The 26,021-nt window shown below is 42.6% G+C and overlaps 1 protein-coding gene, 1 long non-coding RNA gene and 1 other non-coding gene across 3 annotated transcripts in view; 2 read left to right on the top strand and 1 right to left on the bottom strand.

The window, feature by feature from the left end:
• Positions 1-13,204, bottom strand: part of Ern1 (endoplasmic reticulum to nucleus signaling 1) — an 81,163-nt gene extending 67,959 nt beyond the window's left edge. The window contains exon 1 of the mRNA XM_013148383.3: positions 12,969-13,204. Coding sequence (XP_013003837.1) covers positions 12,969-13,022 — 54 coding nt within the window. The 5' untranslated portion in view covers positions 13,023-13,204. The remainder of the gene's footprint in view (positions 1-12,968) is intronic.
• LOC111755654 (U6 spliceosomal RNA) lies at positions 6,821-6,927 on the top strand. The gene has a single exon (XR_002790208.1). It is a non-coding gene; the product is annotated as a U6 spliceosomal RNA (small nuclear RNA).
• On the top strand, positions 12,104-25,577 carry LOC134474388 (uncharacterized). Its single transcript, XR_010045230.1, has 4 exons — positions 12,104-12,295; positions 12,382-12,453; positions 13,357-15,487; positions 25,150-25,577. It is a non-coding gene; the product is annotated as an uncharacterized LOC134474388 (long non-coding RNA).
• The last annotated feature ends 444 nt before the right edge of the window (positions 25,578-26,021 follow it).

The following is a 26,021-nucleotide window of genomic DNA, read 5'->3' as shown; positions in this document are numbered from 1 at the left end:
CCCAACACTAGGTGACCCGACACTGCTCAGAGTGCAGGAAGAGCTCTACCTAGAACAGCACAGTAGTCAAGGAAAGGCCCATTCCTCCACTCGGCCCTACAGGACAGACAGCCACACCTGATGAGACCATACCCATTGACTCCCCGACTCAGTAGGTCCTGTTTCTCTTGCTGTGCTCTCTTTTCTTTTTAGAATTTTCTCATAGTCTACATAATTTATGTACACTATTCATTGTGCTATTGTTTCTTGCCTACCTCGTAGATATAAGTAGATATAAGTAGACATAAGTTCCACGAGGAGAAGGCAGTCCTTGTTTAGTCCATTAATGTTTGCGAGTGCTTGGCATACTATATAATATGTATGTTTAAAAAAACTGGTGAGGAGGCTGGGGATTTAGCTCAGTGGCCTAAGTGCCTGCCTTGCAAGCATGTGGTCATGAGTTGGATTCCTGGTATAGATTAAAAAAACAAAAAATTGGTGAGGGCTCGGGGGGTTTAGCTTAGTGACACAACACAAGTGCCTGTCTGGCAAGCATAGGTTGTGAGTTCGATCTTGGTACTGAAAAAAATAAATACATTTTTAAAAATTAAAGAGTACATTTAAAGGGCTGGGGATTTAGCTCAGTGGCATGAGCACCTGCATGGCACGTGCTAAGTTGTGAGTTCGATCCCTGGTACCAAAATAAAAGAATAAATTTTAAAAACTGGTGAATCTGGGCGTGGTAGCACACATCTGTACTCTAAACACTTGGGAGGCTGAGACAGGAAGATCTGAGTTCAAAACCAGCCTGAGCTACAAAGTGAGCTCAAGCCCAGCCTGAACGGCATAGTGAAACCCTGTCACAGAAACAACAACAAAAAAAAAACACAAATAGACAAACAGAGAGAACAAAGAGACAGAATTCACTATATTCAAGAGCTAGGAAACCAGAGGCTCAAAGCAAAGTAGGCCTCCTGTCTTCTACCTCCCAGGTGGGAATATGACACCGTACTGGAAAGGATATGGCAAAAAAACTGGTGTTCCTAATTTGGGAACACATTTAGAAATAGGTCCACTGAGCAGACTTTCTAGTTCCACTGCCTTGCTTTACAAGTAAAGAAATGGGGTAGGAAGGTAACCCATCTGTCCAGTCTCATGGCTGTCCAGTACCAAACCCTCGTCTCTAACTCCCCACCAAAGAAGAATACACTGCCATCATATGGGTCAAAATGTGTATGGAAGCAAGTGACTATGCCTATAAATTACATTTCCAAACTACTAAGGCCATCAATTATGTCAGCCTGTCTATTCAAGGAGTGTAGAATTAGAGCTGTACATGAGGATTTTCTCTGAGCAAAACGTTCAACCAGAAACAGCCACAAGGCTGGAGTCCACATAGTTCCCTCAACGTCGAAGCCCAGTTCCATCCCAAGAATGTCTTCACAGCGCAAACTCCAATAGTATTTGTCAGGCTGGCTCCACCAGAGCCTCATATTTGGTCCTGCTCAGCCAGTGTGGTACAGAGAAGTGAATCTCCTCTAAATACAAATAGAGAAAGACAACAGAATTTTTTGAGTAGCAATAGCAATCCACGCAGTCTAACTGCAATATATGGCAAAGGCAAAAATAATAAGTAAGCATAAGTGTTTTATAGCTTTTTAATAACATTTAAACATCTTATAATCCAATTAACTGAGTACATTTGAATATAAGACCAGTTATCAGTTGAAGCTAATAAAAGCAATTTCAAAGGTTTGTACTCAAAGAAGAAATACCCACAGGTCTTAAATTACCTACTCTTTAAAGCTGGACAATATAATAGAAAAACAACGTAATATTGGGTTCTGTATTATTCCTAGTTCCCCACTTAACCAATAGAATCTGAAAGTCCTAACTTCCCTATAAACTGAGCCAACAGCAGTCTCTGGCCTGAGTCAGTGTTCTGTGACGTTACTGGCCACGTGTAGGTACACCTTCTGTGCCCAGGATTAAGGTACATGAATCACCCAAAGGCCTCAACCTGGCCGCACATTATGCGACTCGCCTGCTGCTGCCCAAGGCACTTTTTAAAGTGCTGCCAGGCTCTACTCCTAGGAATCCTGATTCCCTTCGCCTAGCATGACACGCCTGGGCACAGGGGTTTTTAAAGGCTCCCCAAGTGACTCCAGGTGACTAATTTAAGTCAGGGCTGGCAGCGCTGCCTCAAGGCCACTCCTCGCTGCAGCTGCGCGCTCACACAGATGTTTCTCTCACTCCTACCCCCACACCCGCCACAGCCCATTTGCTTTAAGAAAACAGACATCTGATTTACCTTAGTCAACAAACTCCTGACTCAACCGGAGATCAATGCAGTGTCAGGTTCTAGGGATTTGACAGCACTGTTTGTTCACAAAATGTATGAAAAATTCAATTTTCATGACACTCTTGTGGCCTAGACAATTATTCCTTCGTCTGAAAAGGTGGGGGATGATTCACTGAAGGATGAGCTGGTTCTGAATTATAATAATAGTCTTCTAACTAAGGAGATCGTGTTTATACATAAGCAGACACCCTGGATGAAAGTTCATTTTTTTTAAATGGTGAAATATCATGCTGAGTGAAAAATGAAACACCCAGAATAATCACAAGCCATTTATCTAAGGGTCTGGCAACGGAAATATTATCCCATCACTGATATGAGGATCAAGAACCACGACACACTTGCACCCTGTCTACCCAAGCAAGTATTCTGGAAGCTCCTGCATTCCACAGAAACCAGTGGGATCCCAATAAAAACACAATACAGTCAGCTAGGGAACATCTCCCCCATTACAGCCTCTAAAATTCATAATCCGGGGCTGGGGATTTAGCTCAGTGGCATAAGCGCCTGCCTTGCAAGTGTGTGGTTGTGAGTTTGATCCCTGGTACTGATAAAAAAGAAAAAGGCAACATAAATAAATAAATAAATAAAATTCATAACCCATTTGCTTGACAATCCCTTGCTTTATTAGCCTCAGTGAGCCTCAAAGAAGAATTCAGTCAGGATTTGCTGAGTGCCCACTATGGTGGTATGGCCTACATACCACGCTGAATGCCCTAAGATGTGGGTTAAGCAAGGCCAGTCCCTCTGCTCTCTAACACAAGCCAGCAAAAAAAATTCCCTCCCTCACTCCCTCCCTCTCTCTCCCTCTCTCTCTCCTCACCAGGGGTAACTTCCTGGCTGCTCCTCCCGCCCTTGTTACACCCTCCTGAGACCCACCTAAGCTAACTCAGCTCTCTGCATTGTGGTCCAAAACCAGGGGCCACATTCCCCTCGTCACAGATTTATTCCCTGTTGCCAGAACTGCCTGGGAGGTGGAAAGTCCTGCAAAAGCAAACACGCAGGACTAGCGTTTGCTCTTGATGATTCAAGAGTTTTATCTCTTCAGGAATTCTTGGTGAAGGCTATGCTCAAACTAGGAAAGAACAACTTTGGTTCCGGGCTTCTAAGACATGAACTTTCAGTTTTGCTATTTCAGACACATTACTGGGTGAGACATTACTGAAAAATATGCACCTGCTTGGATATTATTAGACCCCTCAAACAAAGAAATGAGCTTAAACTGTGAATCAGGTTTAGTGACCTCTTTCCTAACGTCCATTTGCCACGCCTGATGGTGCATGCCTATAATCTCAGAATTTGGCAGGTTGAAGCAGGAGAAGCACTTCAAGTTCAAGGCCAGTGAGGATCTATGCTAAAAAATCAACCAAAAAAAAAAAAAAAAAAAAAAGCTGGTGTAGTGGTGCATGCCAGTAACCCCAATACTCAGGAGGCTGAGGTAAGAGGGTCACTTCAAGTTCGAGGTCAGCCTGGGCTACACAGTGAGTTCAAGGCCAGCCTCGACTACACAGCAAGACCCTGTTTCAAAATAACAAGCCAACTCCATTCTCCACTCTCTCCAGAGTTGGCTCCCTAAACATGAAAATGGTCCACTCTCTTGATGGAGCTTCTTGGGTAAAGGTGGTCATTCCATCTCAAAGCCATATCTTTGCACTACTGCAATAAAAGGCAGGAGGCCACGACTCTTGCTGGAGGAATAAGCACTATCTGAGCATCTTCCAAATGCTTACAAGCAAGCCTGCTGAATGTTTCTTCTCTAGACCCCAAGCCTTGTGACAACCGTCTTGGTCTGTTCCTTGCGGTGCAACTGACCTGTTCTCACGAATGTAGCAGAATCTAAGCACTGATGGGCCTGTTCTCTGGAGGCAAGCAGGAAGGTTAGGTCCAGACTTCCATTCCACCACTCAGACATGACCTTGGATAGATCATCAGCCCTGTCTGGCCTCAGCTTCAGCTGTTTGCTCTAGACTTTAACAGGCTAGGGTTTCAACTTGAGAGAGGAAGGTATATTCCTGAACGTCACTCTCCAAGGCTCCAGTGCGTTCCCACATCACTGAGGAACATGTTATATTTCTTACGTACAGCTGAGTGGGGAAAACTGAGACTTACTGGACTAAACAGTCAAGATCCCATCTAGCAGTCTAAATATATCTAATTCCAGTGCCCCTTGAAAGCTAAACATCTATTCACAGATGCTTTTACACCTCAAAACATTTCTGGAATATTTTGGAAACTCCATTCAAAGAATATACTTTTTGAATTTCCTAAATGGGCTGTTCGTCTGAGGATGGATTTCACTTTAACCAACAAGCAAAAAATCAACTAAACTATATTATCAAACTGCATAACAGTGGTCAAAACCATATTGTAGCTCATGTATGTAAAAGTTGTATTAAAGTGAAGGCTGGAAGGAATTGGGTAATGTTTAGTTCTTCACTGGATTAATAAATACGTTAGGCGTGGTGGTGCATGCCTGTAATCCCAGCACTCAGGAGGCTGAGGCAGGAGGATTGTTGCAAGTTCATGACCAGCCAGCGCTACAAAATGAGCTCAAGGCCAGCCTTAATTCATAGTGAGACCCTGTCTCAAAAAGACAAAAGACAAAAAAAAAAAAAAACAGAATAAACATATGTTGATTTTAAAAGGTTCCTTTCTGTATTAAAGTTGAATATTAAATGAATTAGATAAGCTATTAAATGATATAACTAAAACGTTTTTAAAAGGATTGCTTTTATATAACATGTTAATAGACTTTGAAGGGTGGTTATTTTGCAAATGACACACTGTTTTGAATTAATAAGGCCAAGTATGTTTGTAAGAAAAGCAAAACAACACTAAATGCACTGTTTATCACCACAGTTTAGGAACTGCAGCCTCTAAAAGGGACAAGAATATCAACTCCTGATTTATGAACAATCCTGAGGCAAAACTTTAAATGGCCTCGCAACCCACATAGGAAAACTCTTATCTGTAGTAGACAGGCTGCCTTCAAAACCAAAGTCACAGAATTAGCCCAAGGTACTTCAGGGTACATGGGGACCACATCTGCTAGAAAGCTGATCTGAAACCACCACAGACCAAATGACGCTGCAAAATAGTTACTTTACAAACCAAAATAAATCATCTTTCCCATAGCTCTTAGTTACATAGGGTATCACTAAAACACTGCTGTGTTATTTACATCTTTAAAATATAAAATCTATGCCAGTGTGTGGCACACATCTGTAATCCTAGCACTCTGGGAGACTGAGGCAGGAGGACTGTGAGTTTGAATCCAGTTTGAACAATTAACAAGATCCTTTCTCAAAATTAAAAAATAAAAGAGGAAGAAGGAGGGGGTAGAAGGAGGAGAAGAAAGAGGAGGAGGAGGAGAAAAGAAGAAGAAGGGGAAGAGGAAGAGGAAAAAGGACTGGGGATATAGCTCAGTGTGAAGGTCCTGGGTTCAGTTCCCAGTCTCATAAAAATAAATATACATCTAAACATTCCATTTTCACCTAATTTAAAATCCACACTGCTTAAAAGAAAGAAAGAAAGGTGAATTACTTTAAAATTGTTACCATCGCCAGGCGTGGTGATGCATGCCTGTAATCCCAGCACTTGAGAGGCTGAGATAGGACTATCACAAGTTCAAAGCCAGCCTGGACAGCGTACTTCAAGGCAAGCCTGGACTATGTAACAAGACCCTGTTTCAAAAAATAAATAAGTAAAAACAAAAAACAAAACATCCAAGACTGCTTGAGGGTTCACAATGTGGCTGTAGAAGGGTACACAAAATCAGCAAATTTAGTTCTAGGAGCTTATTTCAAGCAAATAGTTAAGCAGTTAATATACATTTAAGAGTTAGCAACAACAAAATTCATTATATCATTCATAACAATAAAAATTTTAAACAGCTTCAATATCTAAATGGTTGAGTGGTAAAATTATGCATGGTATATCAATTCAAGGACAATAAGAATGATATTAAAGAACTAAATTTACTGACAGAAAGATCCATGTGCTTCACTTTAGGGAAGAAAAATATTTATGTAAATATATGCAGAGAAAAAAATGTCTGTAAAGATGTATGTCAAGATGTTAACAGATTGCCATCAGGGAAATGCAAATCAAAACCATGAGTTACCACTGAATAAGTGCTAGAGTAGCTATAATAAAAAAGATAGGAAGTGTGCATAGAGCTGCAGAGAAACCAGAACTCTCCTGTGCCACAGGATAGAATATAAAACAGAACACCAGTCCTTTAAAAGGTCTAACATGAGCGGCCATATGACCCCAGAGTCCCATTCCTAGATACTGATCCAGCAGCATCATTCTCAAGAAAAATGTAAGGCTGCATTACACGCCTGTCATCCCAGTACTCAGGAGGCTGAGGCAGGAGGATCACTGGGAGTTTGAGGCCAGCCTAGTCTACAAAGTGAGTTCAAGAACAGCATGTGAAACCCTGTCTCAAAAAGCCAAAAAAATTTTTAAAAATATATGTCCGTGCTCGCTTCGGCAGCATATATACTAAAATTGGAACGATAGAGAGAAGATTAGCAAGGCCCCTGCGCAAGGATGACACGCAAATTCGTGAAGCGTTCCATATTTTTTGATCACCTAGTATTCTATTTTTGCATCACGTGCTATGCCCACCCTTCTGTTCTAACTGACTCTGTTTTGCTTAGTCACATTTGGTTTTATTCTCTTCAAAAAAGTAGTAAGAACCATGAGAGTAATAAAACCCTAAAAGTCTAATTGTTATTGTAAAAAAGAGAGGAAAGTAAGATGGACTATGGGATATAATTGCAGGTACATCCGAGTGTGTAGGATGAAAAACCATATAACTGAGCTTTTGTTGGATCATTGAACGGAACTGTCTCCAATTTCACTGTATGAATGTTCACTTTATATGCTTTAATTTAGTGATATGGACAACTTCTGGGAAGATAATATGTAACCTATTAACTGGTGATTTCATACTGTATATATTTTTTTCTAAAAACACTGTATTATTTGTACCCTTTTACCACATTGTTTTTTTATGTCCTTTTTTTCTTCTCTCTTTAAATAAAAAAAATACATATATATATATATATGTATATATGTGTCCATTCAAAAACACATGCATAAATGTTTATAGGAACACTATTCATAATATCCAAAAGGACAAATAACCAAATAGCCATTAACTGGTAAAAAGATAAACAAAATGTTGTATATGCCAGATATGGTGGTGCATGCCTACTATCCCAGCACTTAGGAGGCTGAGGCAGAAGGATTGCTGGGAGTTTGAGGTCATTCTGGGCTATACAGTGAGACCCTGTCTACAAAAAAAGAAAGAAAGAGAGAGAGAGAGAGAAAGAGCAGTATATAATGGAATAGTGCTGAGCAATAAAAAGGGAAGAAATACGGGTAATTGCTACAACATGGCCGGTGTGAAGCACACACCTGGAATCCCAGCACTCGGGAGGCTGAAGCAGGAGGACAGCCATGTTCATGGCTACACAGTGAGTTCAAGGTCAGCCTGAACTACAAAGTGAGATCCTGTCTCAAAAAGCAAAACAGAATTGTTACAACATGAATGAGCTTAAGAATATGATGCTAGCTCAAAGAAGCCAGTTACAAAAGACCATATACTCATTTATATGAAACGTACAGAATAAATAAATGTACAAAGAAAGTTGAGGAGTCACAAGTAGGAGGCTTGGAGAGAAAAGGAGAGTAACAGCCAGTAAAAGGGAAATTTCTTTTGATTATGATGAAAATATTCTAAAACTGATTGTGGGGGGGATGAGGTCAGTGGTGGAGCCCTTGCCTTGTGCCTGGGTTTGAGGCCCTAGTACTACAGAACAGAAACTGGGTAATGAGGTACAATCCTGTGTAAATAGACCAAAACCCATTGAACTACATGCTTTAAATGTGTTAATCATAATAACTGAATTATACCTTCTTACAACTGTTGAAAATGTTAAGAGTGGTAATGTTTGGGTATAGGATTATCGGAGGTTTTTTTTAATTTAAGTTTACCTGTCCTTTCTGACTTTTCTACAAATATAATTATTTTGAGTTATTAAAAAAAACTCATCATACAGAAAACACACACACACAAAAAAAAAAAAAAAAAAAAAACCTGAAAAAAGACAAAGGAGACACATTTTTCCTTATAACACAGTATTACAATGACCCCAGGCCAGCAGGACAGCAGCTAGGCAAAGCATGCTCACTGCCATATCAGCCCTGATCACTTACACTCCCCAACCTGTGGGTGAGTCACAAGCTCAGATGCTTTTTGCTTGAGTGATGACTTACTAAGGCACTACTATAGTGACAAATGTATGGCACACTCAAAACATTTCCCAGCAAGTTATAGGAAACATTCTATGAAAAATACACAGCACACACACCACTGTATTTGCTGTACGCTGGTACATCAACAAAAACAGTAAGATAATCAAAAGTGATACAGAGACTGTTTAAAACTAACTACATTCTTAAAATGGAATGCAAGCAAGGGAATTCTGATTATTATTATTATTATTATTAATTCTATTTTTCCAACTGTATCTGGTCTATTGCCCTCATTTGAACATCTCTCCAAGCTGGGCATGGTGGTGCACACCTGTAATCTAAGCACAGGGAGGCTGAAGCAGGACAACTGTATCAGGTTTGAGGCCAGCCTGAGCTACATAGCAAGATCCTGTCTCAAAAATAAAACATAACTGAATAGGTGGACATTTATGAAAAAACAAAATAAAACAAAAAACAAAAAAATAGTGACTGAACACCTCTCCAATGTGTGGCTCTGAAACCAAAGATGGAATATGGGTAAAGATAAAGAGAGGAAACAATTCTCAGCTGCTGAGAAAATATATCCACCCTGCATATTTATTAATCACGGACTATGATTCACCGTGCCTAGTTTTTAAGCCAACATCATAGTTTAATCATATTGCTAGGTTACAGGCCCCTGAGTTATTTGAAAATAATAAAGACGGAATCCATTACAATAACACATTATGCTTTTCCCCCCTGTATCATCTCTTTAGGGAGAACATTTGACCATTATAAAATACACAACATACTCAACATATAGTTATCTTGGATCTTAAAACTAAAGAGGTTTCCAATGAAAATGAAATAGTTATCCAGTGATTGGTCATCCTAAGAAATGGAGTACAAAACCTTAGGTAAGCAAGTAACAACATCTCCCAGGTCCACAGGCGGTAGAACTATGCTACAGTCAAGTGAAGAAACTTTCACGTAGCTCGCTGGACTTATATTCAGAAACACAGTCTATCATTTAATTTTCTCAAGAATAACTCCCTAACACATTATCTCTTGAGCTCTGCAAAGCAATACTACTGCAAAAAGCTGCGTGGAGCAGGTGAGTTAATGAAACACACATGTGCACAACTGTTTAAATTCACAATCAGCAATCCTACACCAACCTTAATGAAACATTCTACTCATAGTTTCAATAGAAATAGTATAAATGCAGGTGATTCGTGCAGGTGATAACGATAAATGATAATCAAGGACATATTTATTTTTATTTTTGTTTTTGGTACCAGGAATCAAACTCAGGACCTTGTGCTGTGCCCCCGAGCTACATTCCCTGCCAAGGACACGTTTAATGAAGACTCATCTCTCAGATGTACAGTATGCTTTTATACACACAGGTCCTCAGTTCTCAGCGACTTCTTTCCTCCTCCTGCATTAAGCTAACCCATTCTTGCTAAGTATACTTGATATATTTCAGCTAAAAATTTATTTGACCTTACATGCTACAGATCATTTTGGCAAATTGAGAGAAGCAGCATCTAAACACCATAAAATGAGAGCTACTGACAGTGATGATGTAACACCAACCAACACTAAAATGAGTCTATGAAAAAAGGAAAAACTCCAGCCTGACTAAAAGACAAGTAACAAAAGACAGCCTTGCCAGGTATGGTAGCACATACCTGTAATCCCAGCACTTGGGAGGGTAAGGCAGAAGATTCCCCCACAGTTTTTCTTTTTCCTGATTTTTGAACACAGGTTTTACTGCCTAGTTTAGGCTGGCTTTGAACTCCCCAGGATGGCCTTGAACCTCAATTGATTCCCGGGTCTCCGCTTCCTAAAAGCTGGGATTGCAGGCATATGCCACTCTGCTGAGATTCCCCACAGTTTTGAGGCCAGCCTGGGCTACCTAGTGAGTTCACAGCCAGCCTGAGATCCTGTTTCAGGTAAAAAAATAAACAAGAAAAACAGACAGCCTTGAGTGCTCAACAACACTGATGTTAATTGTATTTTGGATCTGGCAGTCTCAAGGCTCATACACTGAAAGAAAATCAAAGTCACATCACCAATCAAAAAGAAATATCATCCAAATATTGCAAACGCATTAAAAATAATAACTTAAGAGTAACTATGGTACTTTGCCAAGGAGGTAAAGAATTTACATTTATTATGTATTATGTACAAAGTGGCTACCTTCATGTGTTAGCTGCTCTATTTCACATATCAGGAAACAGAGTCCCTATAAAGTACAATAACTTTCCTAGGGGCATAGCTAGCAAGCAACCTGTTAGAACTTTGGAATGTCTAATTTCACAGTCACTGTATTCTGTACAACAGTATTAATGCCTACTGTACATGCCAACTTTGCCACAAATTTCACCGAGAATTTTACAATAATAATTCTTGCTTTGTTTGGGGCTCAAAACTTTTACTGGGAGAAAAATCTGCAAGTAAATTTTTGACCTTTCACCTAAAAGCATTTGCAGTAAAACATGACCTTTTGATAAGGGTCTGGAATATTTTACCATGAATTCTAAGAAGTCTGAATTTCTAAATACAATTTGGAAATATTTACATGAGCTGAAACTATAGTCCTAACTAAGCTAAATAGTTATTTTTGGCTCCTTAGTCTAAGTTACTCAATAACTAAAACACTAGAATCCAACACAAGAATAGCAAATACAAAGATGTGGGGAGGAGAATGCACATACACCTTGGCACTTGACAACATGAAATGACCAACTTCATGTCAAATGTTTGGCCACTGTTTACACTCCTTATTGGTCAACAGATGCCAGGCAGGAGTTTAAAAATTCCAAGGTAAAGTGTTCAAGTTCAAAACCTGAACCCAGCTATAAAAGTGGCTTTCTTTTAATTTAAAAAAAAATTTAACATCCCGAGGTTCTATCATAAAGAAAATGTTCACAAATTTTCCTTTTCAATAAAAAACCTGAGTTCAGCCTGGCATAGTGGCACATGCTTGTAAACCCAGCACTTGGGAGACGGAGAAAGGACTGCTAAGTTCAAGGCCAGCCTGAGTTACATAGCAAAACGCATCTCAACCACCTCCTCCTACAAAAGGTGACCTTATTTACAACTTCATTGGATTCCAGATTCTTGTTACTCTAACATCATTGACAACCGTTTCCCTGAAATGCTTTAGAGTTCCAAGAGTTCATGCTGTGGCTGGCCTGAAAGTCCACATGTCACTTCTCCACCTGGACAGCTGGTACACGATATGCCATATTAAAGAGAACACAGTACCTTTTAAAGAGGTCATTAAACACAACCTGCACAAATGTGCCAGACCCACATCCTGAACAATACGTGTTTTTCAAGAAAGCATTCACTTCATCCAACCAGAAGATAAAAACCAAGTCTGCCCACAAAATGTCCTCAGTGCCCAAACCCACAACCTGAGCAAAGGTCATAAACAGTTAAATAAACAATGTAAACCGGACACTATCATTCCTCCCTTCTCCAGAAAAAGATAATAAGACTGGACATGGTGGCGCATTCCTGTCATCCCAGCAATCCCGAGACTGACATTGGAGGACTGCCGCGAGTTCGAGGCCAGCCTGGGCTTAGGAGTGAGTTTAAGGGCAACCTGAACTGCATAGGGAAACCGAATCTCAAAAAGACCAAGAAAAAAAGATTTAAAAAAAGACGTTTCTGACGGCCCCACGGTGATCTCAGGTGAGGAGATAAGTTTCTCATTTTAAAGTTTTCAAGCGGCTTCACTGCTGGCCCACCTGGGTCTTAAAAGAGTCTAATTGCCACAGTTCAATTTGCTTCACGATGCCTTTGTGCAAGGAAGCCTCTCGCCTCCCAATACCAAGGAACCTGCGGGGCAGGTAAGCAGAACATGGTCTTTCGGTAAAAATGCTTACTTACCTACCATTTCCTGATAAATTCGCTTCCCAGAGTCGCATTTTTAAAGTTTAAACAAGGATTCGAAAGTCATGTCATCCCGTCCCCTCGATCAGAGACCACTGTCAGGCTGAGCCCAAGCCCACCTGTGTGGAGGATCCAGTAGGGGGGCGGCCGGCGCCGGGCCCCGGCCTGCTGGAGGCACCACCAAGTTGCGTCCACCCGACCCCTGGAGCCGCTGCCCATGACAGCCGTGCTGGCTCGGAGGCCGCTGTGGTGGCAGACGCCTTGGCGTGGCCGGCCGCCGCCACGACTCGGACCGGGAAGGCGCTGGGGCCCCACCGCCTCCCACGCCCGGCTCGGGCTTCAGTAGGGCTCGCAACCTCTGGCCGCCACTGCGCCGCGGCTCTGATCCTGTCCCGACGACCGCACGACCTCCCCGCCGTGAGTGACCCGGCCGCCGCGGGCTCTCCCCGCGCTGCGGTCACCGGTCACTCACCCCAGGGCCGGGCAGCAGCAGCGCCAGCAGCAGCAGCAGACGCCGGACCGGCATGGCGGGGACTCGGCCCTGCTCCCTGCCCCACCGGCCGGCTCCGGGGGCGGTGCGGACGGAGGACTGGGCGGGGGCGCCGCGACGACTGCGCGGCCGCGGGAGAGATTGGACGAACGCAGGGATGACTAGGTGGCGGTGGCACCCCCATTCCAGGCCCTATAAGCGCCGAGTGCCGCGGCTTCTTCCGGTCGGGGCGGGGCTGAGGGGCGGGGCAAACCTGGGATGGGGCGGAGGCCGGGGAGGGCGGCTCCGAGGGACCTGGGGGCGTGGTCTTGGGCGGGGCTGGGGGCGGGGCCGAGCAGGGAATGTTTCTGTCCTCCGCCCTCCGCTGCAGTCTACGCGCACTCTGCTATCAAGTTTGCATGCTGAGAGAGACCAACAACCTGTCTCCCCCTGAAGGCTCAGCTAACCGGGCCGCGGGACCCTCAGTCAGACTTGACTGAGAGAAAGGCCGGGACCTGGGCGGTTCCAGGTGCCTAGGAGCCCCTTCTTCACCTTCCCGCCGAGGTGGAATCCTCGGCGAGGATCGCTGGGGAGCCTGCCCGAGCATCTCAGCAGCGGACGGGTTTCCAGCAAGCACGCGTGAAAGCCTGCGCGGCAGTTGCAGAGTTCCCAGCCGAGGGTCCTCCAACTGTGCCTTGTCTGACACGAAAATCCTCTTTCGTCCCTTTCTTTGCTCTCAAGAATTATCCTCATATCACGGCCAGAGGCCATCAGTTCCCCCTCGGAATGAACCACAGCCAAGTCACCACCAACAAAAATTGTAAGGAAACTATTTGGGCTGCTTGAGTCGTGTGTGTTTTTATGACATTTATACATGTGACCGCGTGAAGCTTGAAATGACCAATGTGTCACAACTTGTTGGAGTAGGCAGAGCTGAGGGCTATTAATCAGAATTAAACAACCCAGAAGCTGTTCACTCACTGGATCTCAAGCCGCTGTCCACTAAATTGGAAGGTAAAAGACATGTAATCCCAGCAGTAGGGAGGCTGAGGCAGGAGGGTCTCCTGAGAGTTCAAGGCCAGCCTGAACTACATAATGAGACCCTGTCAATAAATAAACAAGATTTGGAGTACATGGAAAGGTATCCATGCCAGGTGTGATGGGATACACTGGTAATCCCAGCACTCCAGAGGCTGAGGCAACTGGATCACTATGAGTTTGAGACTCTGTCTCAAAACAAAACAAAAAAGTATCTTGTATGTTGTATTTTTTCCTGACTTGCTCACATAGCTGCCTAAGATTTTTTCAGGGTTCAAGAGAAAGAGTAAACAACCAGGAAAAAAATCTAGAAGCAGCAGGGGAGTGCACTGTGGGTCAATCCTACCCAACTACAAAAGACAGAAATACTCACAGAAGACCAAGTCTCAGAGAATTCCCCATTTCCTGGTTTACAGCTAAGAGATCCCACATACTTGTTTAAGAGTAGGGCAAAGTCTTGGGAACTGTGAAAGCTGTAGACACATTTTGAAAAGTTACCCAAATGTGTAGTTGCACTCAGAGAGGTTTGGGATTAGCAGAGAGAAATCGGCAGACAGAAGCCCAACACACCTGAGCGTGGTGTCCAGATGTCCAGTGGGGAGTCTGTAGCCACACAGCAAGGAAGAGCTCTTTAATGATTACCTGTCAGGATTGTAAGCTGACAATAAGGCCTATCAGATTGCATGGCTGAGTTTAAAAAAGAAGTAGAAAATAGTTAAAGACAGTTTTCAGATCCCTTCTCTGGTGTATTTTCTTAAACACAGTAAGTCTGAGAGGGAAACTCACTGTGCCGAAACTCTGGCAGCCCTCCAACAATTCAAATGTCACTGTGACCCTGTGTATGCAGCAGATGAAACGTGAAGGGGAATGCTGACCTCAATCTGACTCATAAATCAACTTTAAAGGTCCTAGAGACAAACAAAAATCATCCGAGGAACCTGAGCCAGGCAGGTATATTTATCTTGTGTTCAGTTGGACCAAATGTCCAGGCCTTAATTGCGCTGTTTGTATGATCTTAGAATTTCTTATGCAGCACTGAGGTTACTCTTAGGTTTAACCAGATGTTATCACTTGTATGTAGATGCCCCCACCCCCTGCAAGTCTCCTGTGGTTATAGGTGGGGTTTCTTTAGAGGTGGCTGGATCTAGAGTGTATGACACTCAATTATTCATGGTGCAATGCTAGGATCAAGGGCACTAGGATTAAGGATGTGAGTGCCACCCACCCTAAGTACCCTGGATAGAATGTAATGGATAGAAACAGCTGTGGCTGTTCTGGTTGGTTTGCTGTCTTCTGCCTGCCATGTACTGTTTCTCTTCTCAATGCCTGTCTGCCACACCACCCTGCCTTGGAGCCAGCTGATTATGGACTGAAACCTCTACAGACTGTGAGCTAAAGAAACCTTTCCTCCTTTAACTTTGGATGTTGGGTATTTTGTCTCAGCAATGGGAAAAGCAACTAAGACACCAGGCCATACGCTTCAGGTATTGTACTTCTCTTGATTGGCATTGGTTTTCCTTATGGGGGTGTTGCCCATAATCTTGTCCCCTGTCTCAGTACCTATTTAGACAGCTTTTCATTTACAGTGAAGTAAAATCTGACATCACTGATAAACACAGAAATGGAAATATTTTGCAGGGTGCTTTTGAAGTAGATCTGCCCACATAAAAGACCTGAAAATGGGTAGTAAATGACCTTCTGGAAGTCTCATTAAATAGCATCCACTAGCTGGATGTGGTGGTGCATGCCTGTAATCCCCAGCACCAGGGAGGCCGAGGCAAGAGGACTACTATGAATTCAAGGGCAGCCTGGGCTACACATAATGAGTCCAGGCTAACCTGAACTACATAGTAAGATACCTCGCAAGAAATAAAATAAAATAGCATCCACTAATCAAAGCCAAGATCATGGTCTTGGTGTAAAATAATCCCTCTTTTGCCGCATTAAAAAAGACATATATACTTTTAGGTTCAACAAAGACTGCAGCAGGACCTATGCTTAGGAGGTAGAAAAAAGTCAGTTTAAAAAGAATCTTATTTTCACTTCTCTTTGAATCAATGGTCCCGAAAATTGGAGTTTTTTTTTTTAATTCCAACACCATTTTGTGCTCCATTCCTTTACTGATTCAGAATCTCCAGGAGGCAGAGCCCAAACACCTATCCAAGACCCACTCACTCCTGAAGCCCTGTGCTAATTCCTGTGACCAATAACCCTTAGTGTTTATTTTAGTAAATGTTGCCCTCTAGTGGAGTAATTATGATCTAGCTCCTAGATATAGGTCCTAGAGTTAAAAACTTGCACCTAATCCATTTGTGTTTTAATGTCCCGTCCCCCCCCCCCAAGGATTAAGCTAAGATTCTTGGATCTTGGATGCTTCCCCTCACCTGTGGAAACTAGAAAATCACTGTACAGTGATTGTCAGGTTGACTTGCAAATAGCTATTAAGAACAGTAAGCTTGGGGCTGGGGGTTTAGCTCAGTAGTGTAAGCGCCTGCCTTGCAAGCCAGCAGTCGTGAGTTTGATCCCTGGTACCGATAAAAACGAAAGAGACCAACACCAACAACAACAAAAAAGAACAGTAAGCTCCTTTTGAAAGAGACTTGAAGAATTTGTAAATCCAGAGAGGTCATATTTGAAAGCCCATGGGAACAAAATCTTTATCAGAATAAATCCAGTCAGATTTGTTTTGGTACCTTGCTGCTGCTGCTAATTCCAAACAAATTTGAACTTGAAGCATGTGTGGGGATAGTTATGGGATTAAAAAAAATGTGAAACAGGAGTCAGTCTCTGGGAGCAATCTACACTTTTTATCTCCATCTTGTCCTGATGTTTTAAACACTGCTGTCACTTGGAACAGTTTGGTTCTTAGTAAACAGAACTTTGGCTCTTCTTGTTCTAAAATGACTGGACTGAAAAAGATTGTGATACTCAGTCTACGAACTTCTGTTTACCAAGGAATCACACATACCACTGCACACATTTTCTTACACTGCAAAAGGCCTTATTTCTTTGTATCAAATAAATAAAAAAATTTGTATCAAAATAAATAAAATTTATTATTTTTTTCATCTTTGCTGTTGTTTAGAAATGTGTAAATACCTGCTTTCTAGGGTTATCTTGCACAACATTCCAAGAGGTAGATATCACTAGGCCTGTCTTGCATATGACATACTAAGATTTAGAAAGTTTTAACAGCACAATTGAAAAAATACAGCTAGAAAAAGGCACGGCCTACATTAGAATCCAGTGATCTATTTAACTTCAGTTCAGTGATATGATACATCCCACCATTAACAGGTTATTCTTGTCCCAGTGCACGGCATCATGACAAGGTACCACTTAGTGATAGCAAGTATAGTGTCCTAGGCTGGAAACCCTTTATAGTCATAAGAAATTGGTTTTAGAATCTCCCTGAAGATAGCAAAACCCCATGGGTGATATGAAAATGTCTTATATAAAATATCATGGCTGGGCATGGTGGCACATGCCCATACTCAGGAAGCTGAGGCAGGAAGATCACTGTGAGTTCGAGTCTAGCTTGGGCTATACAATGAGCTACAGAGCAAGACCCTATCTCAAAAAAAAAGCCATAGTATTTGCATAATCCGTGTATATCTGCCTGTATACTTTAAATAATCTCTAGATTGCTAACATAACAAAATATGTGCAGGTAGTTGTTACACTTTATTGTTTGGAGATGAATGAGAAGGAAAAAAGTCCTGTATATGTTCAGCACAGGTTAAAATGTTTCTCCAAGTATTTTTGATCTGTACTTGAGTGAATCCACAGGTATGAAGTTTGTGAATAGATAGTGATTGCTAATAACAACCAAAAGTTTGAACAAACGTGGTGTGGTAGTAGGGGTGTTACCTCATTTTATTATAGATAGCTAAATTAAATAGATATTAACATGCAGTCAGGGGTTGGGCCTCCAAGAAGTCAGCACAAAAGAATACAGGCACCAGAATTATGGCTGGAGGCAAACAAAACTTAAGAGAGCCAGGCCTCAGGATGGAGGAGCAATAGCCAGGCCTGCAAGATAAACAGCAACTTGAGATTACACTGTTATTAGCACTAGTGGGCCCAACTAGGCATAGACTGGAAACCAGAATATCTAGACCCATATCCTCCTCCCTTTCCATGAATTCCTTTGTTCTTTCCACATACCCTGGCTATACGACTCGTTTCTCAATATTAGCTAAGGGACTGTACTTGTGACCCTGTTGGTCGATTGCAGTTTGATCCACATTTTCCCACACTGTGATTTTGCCATATAAATTACCCTGACCAAAGAGTCTTGGTGGCCACTCACTCAGAACCCCTCCTGGGAATCCAGGAGCTATTCTTCTCCTTATTTCTAATAAAACTCCCCTAACTTCCTTCTTTGGTTCATGACTTTTTTCCCCAGTGTTATGGGACCACAAACTCAGCATATTTTACATAACAGTTCAGGACTTACATTTTTCCTATAACAAAATGACAGATGAGCGCTCATGATTTCATCTTGAAGTTGTGCAAAAGTATGCAAAACTCTGGCAGCCGTTTGCTGAGAATAGTGAGATTCCTCACTGTCCTAGGGGACAGCGCAGGCTAACTCTAACCTGTTATTTGTGGGTTTGCTTGTGAAATGTTGTTTTTCACACCCATTTGTGTCAAGTCTGTATGCCACCATGGCAAAGTATACAAAATGTTATCAGTTTATAATACAATAATGCCTCAGTTCATATGAATGCCTCCATTCATAAGCAATTCGGCTCTAAAACAAAATTTAACAAAATTGGGTTTCCATTCACAAACTCCACATCAGGTGACAAACTCAACTGCAGCCATCTTCCTACACAAACACAACCACGGCATCGTCTCCAAAATTGTAAAACTAAGGTTGTAAACTGAGGTTCCACTGTACTGTATATTAATAATGTTAAGGACCACTATGAAAATGGTCATCCTGTCAAAGCCCCTCCTCGTCTTCACTGGCCAGACTCTCCTAATCCCTTAAGGTCTGGCTTAATTCCACAGAACTCTCTGGAACCTTCTCTCTAACAGCTCATAAATGTTCTTCCCCTTGTAAATCTCAGGGCCCAAATTTCATCATGTTTTCCCCGGGTATGTCAACGGTTTTTTCTTCTTGAAATTCACTACCTTAGAATATCATTTCCTGAATTTCTTCCTGTTTCTCTGCTTTTATTCTTTCTTCTACAGGATATGTTCATTGTGGCTTAATATGTAGGAATAACCTATTCTTTCTCCTTTTTCTAGAGAACTCACCCACCATATTTTACAGTCAAATTTTAGAGCAGACAGAGACTTTAGCATAATTTAGTCATCTTCATTTTACATGACTTAGGTTTTAACCTCACCATGGATGATTACCAGGCGTTCATTCATTTATGCATTCATTCTTTCAACAAATATCTTTAAGAGTTTTTTTTTTTTCTCTTTAAGAGTTTCTAAGTGAAAAGGATTGATGTCATTAAAAAAAATACCAGGGCCGACAAGTTGGTAAAGGTGATGGAACATGTACAAAAAGATGTAAGGTACAAGGCTGACTATCAAAAGTATGAGGAAGTGGGGCTGGAGATTTAGCTCGGTGGCACTGCCTTACAAGCGCGTGGTCCTGAGTTCGATCCCTGGTACCGGTAAAAAATAAAATAAAATAAAAATAAAAAGTATGAGGAAATAAGAATAAAAGCAGAAACAGAACCATGTGGTGGAGAGGCAGATGTCTGCTGGAAGAAGGAGACGGGATGGGTAGAGAGCCAGGAGGGCTTCAGTGATATCTGGTCCGCACCTCTTACCAGGTATTACAGGAGACAAGACAAAGTCTAGGACAATAATGGCGAACCTTTTAGAGACCTTGTGTCCAAACTGCAAAGTGTGAACACTGCACATTACCCTGAACACTTAGGTTTTAGTTTGCAAAAAACCAGCTGTGATCTGAAGCTCAGCTGTTGGGGTAACTTGGCTCGTGTGCCTACAGACGGGGCTCTGTGTGCCCAGTACAGCATGCGTGCTACAGGTTGTCACCACTGTTGCAGGGGGACATGGAGTATTTGAACAAAGGCCTAGGGTAAGAAAAGTCCATAATTGGATCTAAATGTCTTGGGAAAAAAAAAAAAGTTCATAGACCTGTTGTGAGTTCATACTCCCAAAGGAGAGAGGGGTAGAGATAGAGGAAGAGAGAGACAGAGCAACAGAGAGACAGAGAGAGAGAAGAGGTGGGCAGGATGGCCAGAGGCAGAGGCCCCAGAGTGAGGCTGGGGTTTCCTTAGGAGGCAGCAGAGTGAGCCAGGACTGTAGGTGAGCTTCAGAGTGAGTTACAGGAACAGAAAGGCATTTGAGAGACCAGCATGAAACTGTTAGCATATTATTTCCTTCTGAATCTAGAGCAAAAAAGGGAAGGAGGTAGCCAGGGGACCATGACACACATCAGTAATCCCAGCACTCTGGGAGGCCGAGGGTAGAATAATCTAAAGCTTGAGCCCATCCTGGGTGACCTAAAACTTAGCAACCTCTGTCTGAAAATTTAAAAACAAGTGAACGAACAAAAAACATTAAAAGGGCTGGAGATGTAGTTTAGTATGAAGGCTCTGGGTTGAATCCCCTGTAAGGTAAAAAATGAAAGAGAAACAGAGATACAGAGAGAGGAAAAATGAACAGGATCGATGTAAGTAAGTACGAGACCTTGCCAAGGTACAATGGAATACATTTGACTAATGCAGTGATTCAAACAATACGAGAAAGAAAAATTTAACCATAGTTCATTAAATGTTTGCTGAGCTCCTACTATGTTCAAGACACTGTTCCCAGTCCTGAGAACACAGAAGTAAGCCAGTGAACAGGAACTGGGGTCAGCCTGGCAGGAGGAGGAGAAACTCGGGGTGTTGTGGCCATCTGAGCAGCCAGGTCAATCCTATCACTCTGTTGTGAGAACCTCTTTCCACCTATGGGCCTAAACAATTCTTCCCATCACAAGGTAGAGCTTATTTCCCTTCCTTTGAGAATGGACTGGCCCTGTGACTGGCTTTGATCAGAAGTGATATTCTGGGAGTCCCAAGCTCAAGTTTTAAGAGACCTAACAGCTCCTTTTTCCTTCCTGTTAGCATACTCTCTTTTGAGGCCCTCCCTCTAGAAAACCAACTTCCCCACACCTACCGTACCCCTGTAATGGGAGACGCCTAAACCACAGGCCACACACAGGGTAGGTAGAAGAGGATGGAGCTGCGCCCCTCAACAGCGCCAGCTGAGTGATCTACCTGGATGCTCCAGCTCAAACAAGCCCCCAGGTGTCCTTAGCTGACACCACATGCAGCAGAAAAAATCTCTCAAGGCTGAGCCCAGTTAACACAGAATTATTGTGAGAGACAATAAAATGGTTCTTGTCTTAAACCACTGAATTACAAGGTGGTTCATTATGCAGCGATGGGTTATCAAAACAGCTCGAGTCCCCTTGATTCAGCTCATGGCTAAGGCTTGGACCCAATCTGACTCCAGCTAGAGCCAAGAAAAGCCTCACTTCCTTCCTGGGTACAAAGCCAAAAAGTGTCAGTCTCCAGGGCTGCCTCCATCCTGTAAAGAAAGGCGATTCAGGCTAGGCATAGTTGTGCGCACCTGTGATAGCAGCACTCTGGGGGCCGAGGCAGTAGAATCACAAGTTCAAGGCCAGACTGAGCAACTCAGGAAGACCTTGACTCAATAAAATAAAATTAAACTTAAAAGGTCTGGGATATATAACAGTGCAAAAGCCCAGTTCCCCTTCTTGTTTTTGAGCTGTTGTGCAACACCTATTTGATCCATAGGCAGACACACGACTTGGACAAGCTGCCCTCTCTCTCAAGAACAACCACTCCCTTCCAAGTTGTATTGTCTTTGTTCTGCCTCCAACCTGGTGTGCTGGGACAGCTCTCACCACTCTCTGGCCTTGAGTCCCTTCAAACTCAGTGCTGTTCTTGCCTCTCTTCAAGCTTCAGGCTTTGGCTTCTGTATAATTTTCTATATAACCTGCCATTCCCAGTTACAGTGAATGTTGGATGAATCGCCTTCTCAGAAAACAAGGAATAGTTTTGAGTAGAACAGAGGTAGGGCTGAGGGTGTAGCTCAGTGGTAGAGCACTTGCCCAGTCCTGGGTTCAAGCTCCAGCACTGCAGGGGGGGGAGGGAATATACTTTTCTGGAGGCTGCAGGTTACAGTGATCAAAGGCCTAGTTTTGAAATCAGTAAGGAGTTCAAATTCCAGCTCTAATTGGGATTTATCAATTGTGTAAATGTAAACAAATTCATCTGCTGGAGCCTTAGATCTGATTGCTCTGAGAATTACAGCTAAAAAAATGACAAAACTAACATTACTTTTCAGGACGTTCCTGAGAATTTAAGAGAAAGTGTGTATAATGTCTTCCATGGGACGGGCACCCAGTAACCACCAGTTCTCAGTGAGGAGACTATGCTACTGTGGCACGGCCTGCCAAGGAGCTTGCATTTGACGAGATTCGCTCCCGCTAGGGCTGAAAGCCCATCAGTGTGTTCCTTTGCCCTTAGAAAAGTCACTTTTAGCAAGAACCACACTGTGACTGGTCCCCACCCACCACACCCTCCCTTGCTCTCCAAGCTCCAGCCTTAGCCAGTTTTTTTCAGTTCCCCCAAAGGCAGTGAATCTCCTCTAGCCTCCTCCTCTGGGCTTCCTGCATCTGAAATAAGTGAAATTTATATCCTTCAATTCTCCTGAGGTACATGCATCAGGAATGTGTGTGCCAACGTGAGATGGCTGCACAGAATAAGTAGGGGAATAAAAAAACGTGTTAAGTACCTTTCTTTCTTTTTTATGTGAAGTACCTTTCTGCTGTGTTGTCAGATTGTTGCTTTGTTCTTGATTTTGAAAAATAGAAAATGTTCCTTTAAAAATGTGGGTTGTTTCCTTAACACCCGTGTCTCTTATTTCCTTTCCTGAGAGCCTCAATTGCCATTTGGACACGCCTGTTGTTCCTACGTGATTAACACCACTTCCCAGCTCCTGGAAGAGTCCAGAATAAATCAACCCGTCAGTATATACTTATCTGCCTCCCAGTAGGATGGGTTCAGGAACGAGCAAGATGATTACATTTAAATTAGAGTGCACTCTCAGATGTATTTGGTGAAGTCGAACTACAATAACACTTTTACAATTTTAAGTTGATATAATAAAGTAGTTGGACTTTATTATATGTCATTTAAGAGAAATCTCTTGTGATAAGAATCAGCAGTGGGGGCGGGGGTAGCTCAGCGGCATAAGTGCCTGCTTTACAAGTGTGAGGTCGTGAGTTCAATCCCTGTTACAAAAAAGAAAGAATCAGAAGAGGAAAAACCCCTCTTATGCTGGTGAAAGCAAAGACCGTTTTCAAAATGAAGGGTTTATCTTATTGACATAGCCAGCTACGCAGGCTTTGTTGTGGCTTTGATAACCCCAGCTGATAGCCAAAACTGCTATTTTAATAGCCACAAGTAACTGTTCCTTCTAAAGGGACAGACTGTTAAAGGTAATTTTACCCACTTCCGGTGTGTGCTTAGGCCAGGTTTGGGTGTAGAAAGAGACCAGGTGACACTCTTTGGAGCTAAGTATGCATTTTAAAAGGAAAAGAAACAAAAGGGTTTGGTGGCCCTGTCTATTCTCTTCTCGGTCTCCAGTGTAAGGCATCCCCTAGACTTAACTCCCAGACTTAACCCAGTGCACTGGAGGTGCAAGGAAGTGACCAGAGCTGGCTTAGCCCTCCTGCCGTGCGCCTGGCCCCTTCCTCAAGGGCCTGTGATCCTCGGACCAGATACTTAGCTGCAGGGTTCCTGCTTTCAGAACCTCAGCATAGCTCTGAGAATAGTGTCTTGCCTGGAACTGGGGGTATGGCTCCCTTTTAATAGGTTCTGTTTGGAACTTACTAAATTCAGAAGGGTCCCTGGGGTTTTTATTTTGTTGTTGTTCTATCAATGAATTGATCTGTGCCACAAAAACTAGTTACTCTGCTCTGTAGTGCAGCATTTTTTATTTTTTTTTTGGCCTTTTTCCTTTTTATTGGTACCGGGGATCAAACTCACAACTGCCTGCTTGCAAGGCAGGCGCTTTTGCCGCTGAGCTAAATCCCCAGCCCCTAGTGCAGTATTCTTGAAGGGAGGAGGAAGTGAAAGATAATTTCCAGTTATGCCTAAGGATAAAAAGCCTGATAAAACTTTTACGTTTGTTTTTGAGTCTGCAGATTAAATCTAGACCAGTTTTTTATATTTGATTACTTTTTAGAATGTGGCCCAGAGATAAGTAAAGGTCAGCTTTACTCTGAAAGAGTCCCATGAAAGGGAAACTCACCATTCTGGAAACCTGGTCCTGGAATCCAGTAATCACAGAGGATTTCCTTGGACAAAATCCTGGTATAAATTGTGTTATTTCTCAGGCGTAGGGCAATGGAGGAAGGACAGAAGAGTGATCCCATGCATGCTAAAACCAAATCTTAATTATCTCAAGGGCAGAAAGACAATCAAGACCAAGAGTTCTTCCCAGGATGGGGCTCCAGTCTTTTTTTTTTTTTTTTTTTTTTGGTCTCAGACTGCTACATTTTTAAACTTGACTGACTGCCAACAGATTTTCAAGTAACCTTGAATCAGGACTCTTATCCTAACATCAGCAGAAAGCAGAGAAAAGAGCAAGTTAATCCTGTAGTTCTAGTTTAAGAATCTATAATGTACAAGAAATGTTTTAAGCATATTAATTAAATTAAAATACCAATTTAAATTGGAAGCCAAAAGTAAATTTACCAATTAGCTAAGATTTGTAACGATGGGTTCTTATTGTGACTCTGGGTTGGTGTTCATGCTATAGCATGGTAGGCTCCCCGTTTTTATTGGGGTGCTAGGAGTTGTGTTTCTTTATTTTTTTTTTCCTGAGCCAAGGATAAGGGCAGTCTTTATTCGCTTGTGTGGTGGTGGCCACTAGACTAGGGGCTGGCCCCCTTTGGCTGATGCTATTTTTGGTCGAGCTGGATCCACTGATTCAGGGTTTGGGGTTTTTGGCTGAGGGTACAGATTTCAGAGAATCCCACATGAAGGAGAAACCAGAGTGAATCCTCTCTTTTTTTTTAAATCCTTCAGTTGTTTTTTTTTGTTTGTTTGTTTTGTTTTTTTCATTTTCTTAGAGGGAAGAGGATGACTGGCCCTTGCTGCAAACACAGGGCATAATCTATTTCCTCCTGAAACTCCAGTCTTTAATATTAACACATTCGCCAGGCGTGGTGGCTCACACCTGTAATCCCAGCACTCGGAAGACTGAGGCAAGAGGATCGTTGCGAGTGCGAGACCAGCCTTGGCTACAAAGTGAGCTCAAGGCCAGCCTGAATTGCGCGGCAAGACCCTGTCTCAAAAAAAAAAAAGGACAAAAAAAAAATAATATTAACACAATCAATCAACAACAGTTGATATACCCAGTCCTCATTCGATTTTGAACTTTGGCCAGAATATGGATAGGGCAAGGATGGGGTTTGTGGCCAAATGAAACAACAATATTTCATCAGCTGAGATTCCTATTTTTTGTCTATGGGTTGTCATTAAAAGTCCTTAACATCAAGCTGAGGGGACTAGTGGAGCATTTCATTCCGAGTCGCGTGACTGTCCTTACTGAGAGACTTACTTGTTTATTATTCTGTTTGTCCCAGAGCCCAAGCAACCTCTAGAATGCTCAAGATGCCTTGCCTTTGGTTACTTTCCATTTCACCAGAAATCACTGCTCTTACCTGAGACCATCCTGATCTCATCTGTGATCATCTGGACCTGACCTGAGGTCATACTGGGATAGGGACACAATATCCCAACACCAAAAGCACTATTAAGCCTATCAAGGAGCTGGACAAGATCCCCAGCTACTTGGGGATGGGTGGTATGGTAAAAGGATGCAATAAGAAACAGAGACAAATTTAGTGATGCATGACATGGGGGCTGGGAGGTCAGTGACTCAGGATGGCAAAGACAGTGCCACTTGGAGCTAGCCACTATTTATTGGGCGCACACAATA

Source organism: Cavia porcellus, unplaced genomic scaffold, assembly GCF_034190915.1.
Source record: "Cavia porcellus strain 051 isolate PalLab524CR breed Dunkin Hartley unplaced genomic scaffold, mCavPor4.1 scaffold_32, whole genome shotgun sequence".
NCBI lineage: Eukaryota > Metazoa > Chordata > Mammalia > Rodentia > Caviidae > Cavia > Cavia porcellus.
Note: the sequence above shows the minus strand (reverse complement) of the source record. Positions and strands in the feature narration are given on the sequence as shown.